The sequence below is a fragment of the Spermophilus citellus genome, assembly GCF_964194105.1.
Source record: "Spermophilus citellus genome assembly, chromosome: 6".
NCBI lineage: Eukaryota > Metazoa > Chordata > Mammalia > Rodentia > Sciuridae > Spermophilus > Spermophilus citellus.
Window position 1 is genome coordinate 164,544,446 of NC_138187.1, and position 12,110 is coordinate 164,556,555.

A 12,110-nucleotide genomic window follows, 5' to 3' on the forward strand; every position below is an offset into this window, starting at 1 on the left:
CCCTGGTGGGGGCTTTGTTTTTCAACACAGGATGCGCATGGCTTCCGCACCGTGGGAGGCCTAAGCTCCTGCATGGCCTGGACACCCCACACATAGCCTCCTCCGCCCCACTAGGTCCTGGCTCCCTGTATCCTACAGACCCAGATGCTCATCCACTGGGCTTGAGAAGTGCCTGGTCATGCAGAAAGCAGATGTGCATTAGAGTCACATCAAGAGGGAGGGACAGGGAGGGAGGGGGAACGGAGAGGAAGAGAGGGACGGTGCCTCAGGAAAGCGGCCAGAAGGCTGTCTTGGCACAGGAACCCTGCAGACCAGAAGGCCCAACTCTGCAGCCAGAGACCCCGCAGGCACCGCCCACTGCAATGAGAAACCTGCCCCTTGACACAGCCAGAAACAGGACATGCCACGGGCTGAGTCAAAGCAAGGTCTTGGCACAAACCAGAACTCCTGGGACTCACAGCTGGCAGCTGTCCACAGTCTGAAGCCCACCCATTTGCTGGGCCAGGACAGGCCCTTTGAGAGGTCAGGGTCAAGCTGAGGAAGTGACAAGTCTGCCCACGATCCGTGCCTGGCCTCCTCACTTCAGCCCTTCCAACCCAGCACTGCTGTTCCTGGCCTGGATACAGCCAAGAGGAATTCAGGAGGAGCCACGACAAGGACAATCCCTCGCTGGTTACGTGAACTCACATCAGCAAGTGGCTGAGGAGCTGTGTCACCCATAGTGATGGCAAGAGGCTGGCTGAGGAGCTGTGTCACCCATAGTGAAAGAAGAGACTGCACATCCCACAGACCCTGCCTCCCTACCTGAGTGAGGTGGCAGGAGGGGCATCAGCAGCCCTGCTCGCCCTGCCCACGTGCCCCCTGCCCTGTACTCCAGGTGAGCGAGGTGAGGAGCTTGTGAAATAGGGAGTACCTGGAAGCCACGTCCTGAGTACAGGAGCACCTCTCCAAGGCAGAACCCCCACCAGGGCTGACTCAGCGTGGGATCATGTGCGCGGCAGGGCGTGGCAAGGAGGGGGCTGGAATGCTCCTGCTCATCCCTCCCTCTCCCTCAGTACCCGGTGCCCCCCACACCCATGCCAGGCCCTTTGTGTGTCCCATGTGGAGAGAATGGAGGCTCAGGGTGGAGCGTGGAGAAGGCCCACCAGGTAAGAAGGAAACAGCCTCGACAGTGAGCAACTGCAGCGTCAGGGTGCACGGGTCAGCAGCGCTGGGCCCGAGGCCTCCAGCGAGGGGGTTCCCCACTCCTCATGGGGATCTCATGCCAGAAGAGGACACGGGAGCTTAGCCCGCACAGTGAGGACCTGCTGGGTCCCTCCCGACCCCCTCCCCTGCTTCCTTCTCCAACACCCTGCGCCCCAGGCTGAGTGAGGCCCAGCAGCAGTGACCACATCAGTCCAGTGGTGCCAGCTCCCAGGATGTGGCCCCTGCAGTCCTACAGAGAGCCCAGAGAAAGCACCCCAGCCACCTGAACACAGGGGCTTCTATCTGCTACCCAGGCCTCAACTAACAAAGCATAGGCCACCCCACGGAACGACTAATCCTCACGACACTTGGGGTGCTCATCCAAGATGATCCTCTAATAGGAAGAAGAGCCCAGGACCACTCACTCCTGACTCCAAAGTGTATCCGCTCTGTACCCCAAGCTGCCTCACTGGTCCCGGCAGGAGTACCCACAGCAGGCGAGGGGGGCCCAGGCTGGTGAAGCAGAATCGAGGGGTGGAGGTTGGGCTGGGGCTCCCGTTACCTACCCACGGAGCCACATAACCCTACCCAGACAGAACTGCACTGCTTACAGCAGGCCTGTCCCACAGTTCCCACAAGGACACCAATGCCTGGGGTGTCCCAAGAGCTGCCCAAGTCACAAAACAGGCCGGAACTCTGCTGGGTCCAAGCACAGGCTCCCATCCTGCTCTTCTCTTGTCACATGGTGTTCTGCGTCCCTCCCAGACAGGGGCAGAAGTGGGGCTCCAACTATGTGGCGGTACTGCCCCTCAGAAGGGCCCACCCGGTGGTTTCTCCATGTTTCCCCAAGGCCCAGCGGTTCCACCAACAGCTCTGACAATGAGACCACTCCTTCCGATGGACACAGACCCAGGATCCATGGCTAGACTGCCCTGGCCGAGCAGCCGCCCTCGCTGCCCCCTCTCCTCTTGCACACAACAGGGACGCAGACTTGGTCACCTTTCATTCCCCTCTCTGCCACCTGTCCATCACCATCCCAATTCCTGCTCTGCTAGTACCTTCTCTTGTCCCCTCTCCTACCACCTACGTGACAGCCTGCCTCAGTCCAGATCCACAGATGGCCTCCCAAGACCTCCCAACCGCCCGCAGCTACGTTTCCTGTCAGAATGACCATCCAACAAAGAGCAGCAGTGCTCCACTCCCCTGCTGTCCCCGCCCGCCAGCAGCCAAACCAAGTCCTGGGCCTGCAGTGGCCCCCATTCACCTGCCCTGCACCTTCTTGGGTTACCTATGCCATCAACAATCCCATCTAGGTCCCAGGCCCCTAGTGCACCACACCCTCCAGAGTTTGGCCCCACCAGAGACCTCTGCACCTCTGGCTGTGGGCACAGGCTCAGAGCCTGCTCGGTGCCATCTGGAAAGACTGGCAAAGCTGGAGCGGCAGTGGTGGGAGGGTCACCCGGAGCTGTGGGGACAGGTTCTCCCATCTCCATGGCCTGTGGCTGAGCCAAGGTTGAGACATCCATTAGGGGGCTTTAGGGACCACAAGGAACTAGTGTTTAGTCACCTTTCCCTGGTGTGACAAGCAGGTGGACTTCTGGTTTCAACTCAGTGACCTCACAGCCTGTCTCATCCAAAACAGTCAGTGACTAACCCTTTCTCAAATGTCACCAAGTGTCTGGGTGGCAAGACATCCTGGGGTTGGATTGACGTGGCTAGGCTCGGCCATGTGCACACACGTCTACCCTGGAAAGACCCAGACTTCTGACTCAGGCAGGGGGGTAGGGAGGGCCACTCATGGACTCTCAAGTCCCCTGTCCCCAAGGTGGCCACCAACAGGGCTTTTAGAACACACCTCTTCGGGAGAGCCGGGTGTCTGCATCTGTATCCACAAAAAGTTTCATCTGGAACAGGTCTCGAACCTCCTGGGAATAGAAGGCCAGGATCCCTTCGAAGAGCACCACATCCGCGGGATAGACAGTGACCGTCTCCTCTTTCCTGCAAAGCAGAGGAGACAGGTCAGCTGGGGGATCGCGGTCGCAGCCCCTGCCCTGGGCAAGTTCCTGCCCTCCACAGACTCAGGCGCAAAACTAGTGTTGCGTCACTAGAAGAGGTTTAAAATAAAAGGCATCTGTCCTGGGAGTTCTACCAGGGCAGCCACTGTCCACACATGAACTTGACAGAGCTTTCCTGCAGAAGTACTCCACTTCTTCCACCGCCAAAGATCTGCAGTGATTGGAGCCTCTCTCCATCAAGACCCTCACTCCACCAGGTGCGAAGACGCACACCTATAATCCCAGCAGCTCAGGAGGGTGAGGCAGAAGGATCACGGATTCAAAGCCAGCCTCGGTGGTTTAGTAAGAGTCAGTGAGATCCTGTCTCTAAATAAAACATTAACAAGGGGGTGGGGATTTGGCTCAGTGGTTAGCTTCCCTGGGTTCAATACCTGGTACCAAGGGAAGAAAAAAAAAAAAAGACCCTCCGTCCACTGCCTTGGTAGGTGTGGCACAGGCCTCTTCCTGGGCAGCATCTGCTCCAGAATGGCCTTCCTGCGCAGTGGAGCTCCTGGGGCCCCCGCTGCTAGCTCGTCTGTGCTTCTTGGCCTGACATCCATGCCCTACAGGACTAGGACCTGAGGCCTACCTGGCTCCTACCTCCTTGTCCAGCCGCTGACTCACACCTACCCATGCCTCCTGCTCCCCAGCTGTCCACACAGAACTGTCCACACGATCCCTGAAATGCTTCCCAACTGTCACCTTGGAAATCTCTTGCCAACAACCTCTCCCCAACATACGGCTGCTCTATGCAACTGCTGGAGGTGTCCAGCCTCCTCTCAAGGACCACACTGCAATGCCTCCTCCTGAGCTTGGGCAGGAGCGGACTCGGTCACCAGCTTACCACACCTTACTAGTTATTTAGTTGGTGGAACTAACTCCCAGGATGCCCTCCTGCTGTGGTTCCAGGCTACTCTGCCATGAACACTTGGAAGGCGACCGTGAAGCAGAATCCACAGTGCTCAGGAGAGCATGGTGCTGAGGCCAGATCACTGAGAACACCTCTCAGCGTCACCAGGGGCTGGGAGCTGGACAAGGTGTGCTGGTGCAGGGGTCAGGCTGGACACTGATGTTTGCCCTCACTCTCTGGCTGCACTTACCAGCCCCAACATTCAGACCAGCTGCAACTCCTACACTGAACCCCTTTATTCCTGTATCATCTGGGAGGGTCGCCGGCTGACGCGGGGGCATGATGCCTGGCGTCCTGGGCTGGGCACCTCCCTCATGGCGACTCTTGGCTGCCTGCATCTCGAGCCCCATGCCCTCCTTCTTGGCTTCCTCCTCGGACCAGTTCCTTGCCATGCCTCAGGCACCTAAGAGAGGTGCAGGCTGGGTACACGCTGCGTTAAGGCTGAGATGTGCAGGCACAGAGCTCGCAGAGACGGCTGGTTCGTGATTACGGAGACATCTGGTAATAGATGAGTTCTAATTTCCTATCAACACTTCAACTCAAGAGAGAATGGGAGAAAAGAGCCAGGAGGGAAGAATGAAAAGTAGACAGACAGGAGGCACGCACAGCACCCGGCTGGAACTCCAGAAGGCCACAAGGAGCCCAAGGCATAGCGGAGCCACGCAGGTGCAGTGTGCTCTCCGGGTCAGCATCGGCTGGGACGTCCCCAGAGCTGCCATGTGAAAGCTGGATCAGAGTGAGTAGAAAGTCCTACAAGGGCCAAAGGTGCCCGGCATCAGGTAGCAGGAGGGAACTCCCCAGGAGCCCATTCCCAACACTCAGAGGGAGGAGGACACACTACCCAGCCAGCATCTGTTTCCAGTCAGGGCCACCCAGAGTGAAGCTGTGCTGAGGAACTGTTTGGCCTGGGTTGACAGGCCTCCTGGAGTGTCTGTTTGATCCTAAGACCTGCACCTGGCAACCTCCAACCCCCACACTCCTCCACTGGGTCCAATCCCAAGTCAGCAGGAGAGTAGGAAGAAGGGCTCCTTGTTCCTCCTGCCCTTCCTCCACTGCCTCCTTATATCCTGTTTCAGGAACAGCTCGGGGTGTGGAGCCAGAACACGTGTGCAGCCCTACCCAAGCACCATGGAGCACGCCCGCCTGACCATCCAGGAACGCCCCCCCACAGGTAGCCAGGGCACAGGGCCATACCATCCCTCCACTGGCAGCGACAGGGTGAAGGATGGGGTGGGAGTTGAGGCTGCTCTGGGTGGCAGGTACCCACTTACCGAGAATGGGAGACGAAGTCATACACGGGAATCTGGACTGTTTTCCCTTCAGTGATTTCTTTGAGAGTCTTCAAGATGAGTTCATTGTCAAAGGCATCTGAAGGAAGTCAAACCGTCAGAATGTCTTGATTTCAATTTAATTCCTCCCATGACCATGCACTCCAGGCCCCAGGTGGACGTGAAAGCTGCCTGGCCTCAGGCCAGCCAAGTGAGCTGACCGCAGGTCTCTGCCCCTGATATGCATCCCAGGCCTGCACCATCCTCCCCACCCCGAGTTCAGCCCTGGCCTGGGACTGGCACATGCTTGCCAGGAGGCCAATGACTACGGACACCAGGAGCCCTGTGCCTAGCTAGGCCTGACTCCAGCAACTGAGTGCAAGACACACCCAGGCAGCCACCCTGAGCCTGTGTGCCGGCCGATGAGCGGGTGACAGGTGCAGTGCAGGCTGCTGCAGCTTGGCAGTGGTATGAGGACCCACTGTCGGGTCATTCGGGGCTGGCCCACCTGAGGCCCAGGCTCTCACAGGTCCCCAGACATCCATCAGAGTGACAGTGTGTCACGAGCCAGGCACAACATCAGTGTCTTCCCAAATGCTTCCCAACTGTCACCTTGGTGCTTCTTCCCCAGAAGCCCACAACAGCCCTGCAAGGCAGTTCTTGAGTCCCCATTCAACCAGGGGAAGCCCAGAGGGCAGCACCTTCCCCTGGCAGCACTGAGCCACCTCCCCGCCCTCCTGACTCACCTGGGTGATCAAAATTGAACTGTCCCTTCAGGGCTTTGGCCTTCTGGTCCGACGTAAGGACACGGTAGAAGCTGTCCTGGCTCAGGATGACTACCTGCTTCTGGCGGTAGTCCACCTCGTTCTGCCCCAGGAGCTGCACGATCTTGGCACAAACTGAAGACTGCAGGAGAGAGAGCACGTGGGGGTAAGGGGCAGCGTGCAGGGTAAGGGGCAGCCTGCAGGCAGGAAGAGCAGTTGCTGGGCTGCCACGAGGCTCAGGAGGGCTGCCATCTCCACAGAGGGCAGAAAGGCCCAGGCTGTGGCTGCCCAGAGGCCAGCCCTCTCCTCCCTCCCTCCCCTCGCTGCAGTCCCTGCACTTGGGTACCATGGTGCAAGGTGGAGCAGACAGGTTCTGCCTCCTCTCCCATAAATACACAAACAAGGCAGCAGAAAGTAGGCCCTGGTGTGCTGACAGGATGAGGGGCCTGGGCACCTGTGGGACATCCTCTGTCTCTGCACTCGCAAGCCTAACCAGCCTCAAAGCCAGCCAGTGGAGGGCTGGGATGGTGCCCTCGATCTTCTTCTGCGGGCCACTTTTGCTCTATCTCTAGCCACAGATGCCACCCAGTGACAAGCCAGGGCCTTTCCACAGATGTGTGCCACAAGCATCACCCATGCCCAAGGAGCCCAGAGCGTCTCAATCACCTGGACACCAGCTCCCAGTGAGCAGCCTGTGGGCTCTGAGCTGTGCCTGGGGACGCACACATCTGCCTGTCCCCCCCAATACTGCAGGCAGTGTGCAGAGAGGGCCATAAAAAGTGAATTCAAAGCAAGGAGGTACTGAAGGGCTCATTCAATTAACTAGTTTCTTTTTTTCATTTGATACAAAGTTTAACTTTAAAATGTCTATATTACAAAAATTCTGGAAGCCATAACTCAAGGCTCCTTGTGGAACTGGTTGACCTAATTACAAAAGATGCAAAATCAGCATATTTAGAGGTATTTGAGGTTCAACCTTAGAAGGATTTTTTAAAGTTACAATTCTTACAAAAGCGTTTGAGCATAAGGAAATGGGCCACTCCTGTTGCAGTAGTCTATGAAAATAAAACTGTCTTACACAATGTACCCTGTTGTACAAGCAGTGACACAGACCTTGGAAGAATCTTGGAGGAACAGTAATATGTGGTGGGACTTGTTAATTATTTGTGGGTGATTTCCTTAGCTTGCGTGACTCTTCTTCATATTAATACAGATGAGCATTTAAATTACTTATGACTTTGGGACTGCATACCTTCCCCCCCACACCAAATCTCAGAAGGTAAAACTCGAAGGTGACTTTCATCCAAAAACAATTACAAACCAAGTTTTTAAACATCGGTCTGCCAATAATTTCCTTTTCCTAACTGGCAACTGTGTCCTACATTCTCAGGTTGTCAGAGAATAGTGTGTACCTGTAGCCTCTACTAGCAGAGAATCCAAAAGAAAGTGGGCGGGGTGGGGGTGCCCCTCGTAAAACTAAAGGGAGACACTGGAGCAGATGAAGGGGCCCGGGGAGGGAGGCAGGGAGAGAAAGGGAAGTGTTGAGGAATGATATCGGCCGGATGATACTGTTACTGTGTTCATGAACAAATGCGTAACAACAAATCCTACCATAACGTGTGACTACAAATCGCCAGTTAGAAAAGGGGGGAGGATTCCACTGGGAAGCCCGGAGAGCAAGAACGAAGAAGGCATTCTGGTGCCAGTGATTCCTAAATGGCCATCCGGGTCAGGGCGTTTTTATTACTCAGTTAAACCCACTAAATGTTGCTGATATGAGCAGCAATCCCACCAACCAGCAGGCAGAAAAGCTGTCCCCCTAATGTTGCAGCTCAGTGTCCCAAGCCAGGCATGACCTGGGCGTGCGCTTTAAGACTGGGCTAATAAGCAGACATAACAGCAACTCTGTCTTTACCCACTGCCCACCTGGGTGTCTCCTTCACTCCAGGTCCCCTTTGCCCTAATCCTGAGTAGGGAGGGGCACAGGGTAGGTGAGATGGTGGAATGAGACGATCATCACTGCCCTAGGTACATGTGTGACTGCACAAATGGTGCAGCTCTGCACCATGTCCAACCAGAGAAATGAAAAGTTGTGCTCCATTTGTGTACATGAAATGAAACGCATTCTGCTATCATGTGTAACTAACTAGGGGTTGGGGGGATGGGGCTTTGGTGCACACCTGTAATCCCAGCCACTCAGGAGGCTGAGGCAGGAGGATTACAAGTACAAGGCCAGCCTCAGTAACTTAGGGAGAACCTCTGTTAAAATAAAAACTAAAAAGGTGCTGGGGTAAGGTGCTCAGTGGTAATCCCAGGTTCAATCCCCAATACCACCAAAAAAAAAAAAGGTATGGAAAATTTTACCCTATGTGTATTTGCCCACAATTAAAAATAATTATTACAGCCGAAGGTGTCTCTTGCCATGTGCTAAACCCTGGGCTCAATGACATCATTTAGTTATTAGTTGTTCCCTGTGATGGGAACAACTGGTAGGCCAATTCTGTGGACATAACACCAGGGCCCAGAAAGGCTGGGTGACTCAGGCACAGGTAGGGACCAGGTGGCCAGCCCAATCAATGGGCCAGGACCCCTCCCAGGCAGGCGGATGCAGTGCTGGGGACTCTGCCTCTGACTTGCAGTGTATCTGGAATAATCCTGTCCTTGCCAGTGTGGCACGGAGAGAGGAGGACAGGTCTGCCAGGGCTGTGGGCTGATTCTGAACACAAAGTTGAGATGAGGTTGACGCAGGATCTCGGGAAGGAGAAGTGGAACCCATGAAGATCAGGAGAGCGACTCAGGACACCTTCACGTGTGCAGCAGCGGCGGAAGACTTAGTCCATCCCATCCCCAAATGAGGGAACTGACCAAGTTAGTACTAAGGTCTCATAGTGTCGGCAGACTTCAAACTGAATCTAATCAACAATGACAAGTAGCAGGGGGCTTTTCAGAGGCGAGGAGCCTTGGGGACGAGGCCTCACTGGTGGGACCAGCCGGCAGCAGGTCTCGCTTTCCAGAGGGTGTGGACACAGCAGTCCTCCCTTTCACCCTCTGCTCCTCCCGCCAAATGAGTACACGGCCATCCCTCCAGAGGACACTGTGACAGATGCTACTTGGAAGCTGAGCCAGAACCTTGGCCCAGGGCTACCAGCCTTGGGAACTAGGAGCAATGAAGTCTGCTCCCCACAATGAGGCCCCACAGCAAGGACCTTGTCATGGGGCAGAGCCTAACGCAGTGAGGTAACGAGCCACTTGTCCAGACCCTGTTGACAGAGGGTCTGTGGCTGTAAGGGAGGCGTGAGGCCATGTGGACTTGCTTCTGAAAAGCTGGGGGCTTCCTCCTAGTCCACAGGAGCCACAAGGAACTCAGCAGCCCAGCCCTCCCCAGGGGGCCGGCAGGACCCTCCCAGTCACCTGCCAGCCTCAAGTGTTTCCCCAGGTGTCAGATCAGAGTTGAGCAACCTCCACCCTCCTGGAAGCACCACAGGAGGCCCAGAGGACTGGGCCAGCACTGGATGAGAAGCCCCCCAGAAGCTCCAGCTCCAATTCCTGACCTCTAGGCAGGTCCTATAGGAGTCCCTCCAGAGAAGGCCCAGAGCTGAGAACACATCTGAGAAAGATCCTGACCATCAACAGGCACCAACCTAAGTCCTGGGCTTTTTGGTGTACTGACCAACTCACTGAGCTCTGTGGCTGAAAAGGGGCCTTACACACTCCTGGGTTCATAAAACTCAAATTTGGCTAGGCACTCTTCACAGGCACCAGCGCTGAGACATCAAACTGGATCAGAACCAGCTTGGACTGGCGAGCACTAGTGGGCCCCCTCACGGACACACTGCACACCGGGATGTCAGCTGCCCCTTAGGATCTGAAGGAGCTTCCAGGAACCCCCCCAGGCCCATGACCTGAGGCTCAAGTCCTCGAGTTTGCCCATGGCCCGTGCACACGCTCCTCTCTCCTTCACAGCTCCCTTCAGAGGACTTCCACCCTAAGGCAACACAAGTGCTACATAAAAGGGGTCAAAAGTCCATCGTGCTTGGTGCAGCTGCAGCCTAAGCCTGGTTACACAGGACAAGAACCTGGAGACAGAGGGCCAGCTTGACCCTCAAAGCAACCCTGACATGGGTCTTCTCACCCCCGTCCTGGGCATCAGGAAATGGAGCCAGGGAGGCAGACCTGGCCCAGGAGCACAGGTTTGGAGAACGGCTGGCAGACACAGCCTTCGCCCTGGCAGGCCAACTGTGGGACAAGTGCCCTTCACCACCACAGGAGCCGAGGGAACCTCTTCCCTCCCTTCCTAGGCGGCAAGACCACAGCGTTCAGCCCCAGCGAAGCTCATTCCTGCTTCCTGTAAGCTCTGCAAAAGCCCCCACTGGCTGGGCCCTTCAGAGTTGACCCTTCCTTGGTAGGAAATGCTGTCTACAATGCCTGTGTACATTTGGGAGAAATAAGAGGATGGCGCTGAAAACCTCAGCCCACGGTGCAGTCACTGGGTACATCTTTCAGAAGGCAGGAGACTGGAACCCAGCGGCCCAGTGCAAAGAGAAGGAGAGCATAGCGTGCCCTGTGGGGGCCCCGCCCCTGCAGTGCATCCTGGGCTGAAGGCCACTCAAGGGCAGGCACTGTGTGTGGATGGACAGCACCAGAGCATTGTGCTGGACAAGGCACACCCGGGTTGACTCTGCCATTCCACAATCCCTCTCCAAACTGGAATCCGAGGTCAGACTCCCGAGTCTGACCTCTTTAGTTCTCCTCCAGCAGGTGTGAGGGACAAGAGCAGGTACCCAACAGCCACTGTGTGTCCCGGAGAGATGGTTTCCTTCACTATCTTTGAAAACTCAATTTATAGCTGGGCACAGTGGCACTGCCTGTAATTCCAGTGACTCGGGAGGCTGAGGCAGGAGGATCACAAGTTCAAGGCCAGCCTTAGCAACTTAACAACACCTTTCTCAAATAAAAAGGGCCAGGGTGCAGCCCTGTGGCAGAGCACCCCTGGGTTCAATCCCCAGTACCATAAAAGGAAAACTCAATGTACTACTTACTCCTCACAACTTTTGAAGAGAAGGGCTCAAGTCCTCCATAGCAGCCTCAACTCCTCCTGTGTTTCCTGCTAGATTCTGCCATACCTATCATTCACCAACACATCCAGGGCACCAAACCCCAAAACGTTAAAAAAAAGCTGAGCACAGTCGCACACTCTGTAATCCCAGGTGCTCGCGATGCTGAGGCAGGAGGATCATGAGTTCAAGTGAGTCTAGAGCTGGGGGATGTAGCTCAGTGGTCAAACACATCTGCCTTCCATCCCCAGTACTGGGGGAAGAGGGTCTGAACCACAGGGGACCACAGAAAACAACCCCCAAAGCTACAAAGACCATGTTACTGTATGAAGGACAGAGAATTAGTCACTTTGGAAGCTATCACAAATTATCAGGGCTCATCCACCATGAGAGAGAGAGAGAGAGAGAGAGAGAGAAGGCAGTCATGCTTTGAACGTCATGACCATCTTTGACTAATCTGTGAAACTGAAGTGCTGCTGGCTAACTCTTGTTTAGACCCACACAAGTATTCCAACTGGCATGGCGGGTCCAGGAGCAGCTCATGAACAGCAGAGCACCTGTGGGCCTCACACCTGGCCTGACTGGCTTCATACAGCAGCAGGGCCCTCTGCACACCTCACGCAGTGGTGCACAAACACGCACCTGCCACATGAGCCAGCACCATACTCCTGGGCCTCGTCCAGTGAAGGAGCACCAGGCCACAGGGGTGTGCAGGAGCACTCGGATGTGTGCAGGAGCAGCCGGGGAGCTCTGCGAGCAAGGGCTGCCCAGAGGCCTTCCCACTGCGCCCCAGCAGGAAGCCTGCCGGTCTCCAGTCAGGCAGAGACAGAAAGAAGGAAGAAAAGAATACCGCGCCACCCCTACTACCCTACATG

The 12,110-nt window shown here is 55.9% G+C and overlaps 1 protein-coding gene across 1 annotated transcript in view; it reads right to left on the minus strand.

Moving 5' to 3' along the window:
- The window catches only part of UCK2 (uridine-cytidine kinase 2), a 51,418-nt gene that overhangs the window by 5,708 nt on the left and 33,600 nt on the right, over nucleotides 1-12,110 (minus strand). Inside the window, exons 2-4 of the mRNA XM_081297737.1 lie at nucleotides 6,164-6,323; nucleotides 5,421-5,517; nucleotides 3,041-3,183 (exon numbers count right to left, since the gene is read on the minus strand). Coding sequence (XP_081153863.1) covers nucleotides 3,041-3,183; nucleotides 5,421-5,517; nucleotides 6,164-6,323 — 400 coding nt within the window. The remainder of the gene's footprint in view (nucleotides 1-3,040; nucleotides 3,184-5,420; nucleotides 5,518-6,163; nucleotides 6,324-12,110) is intronic.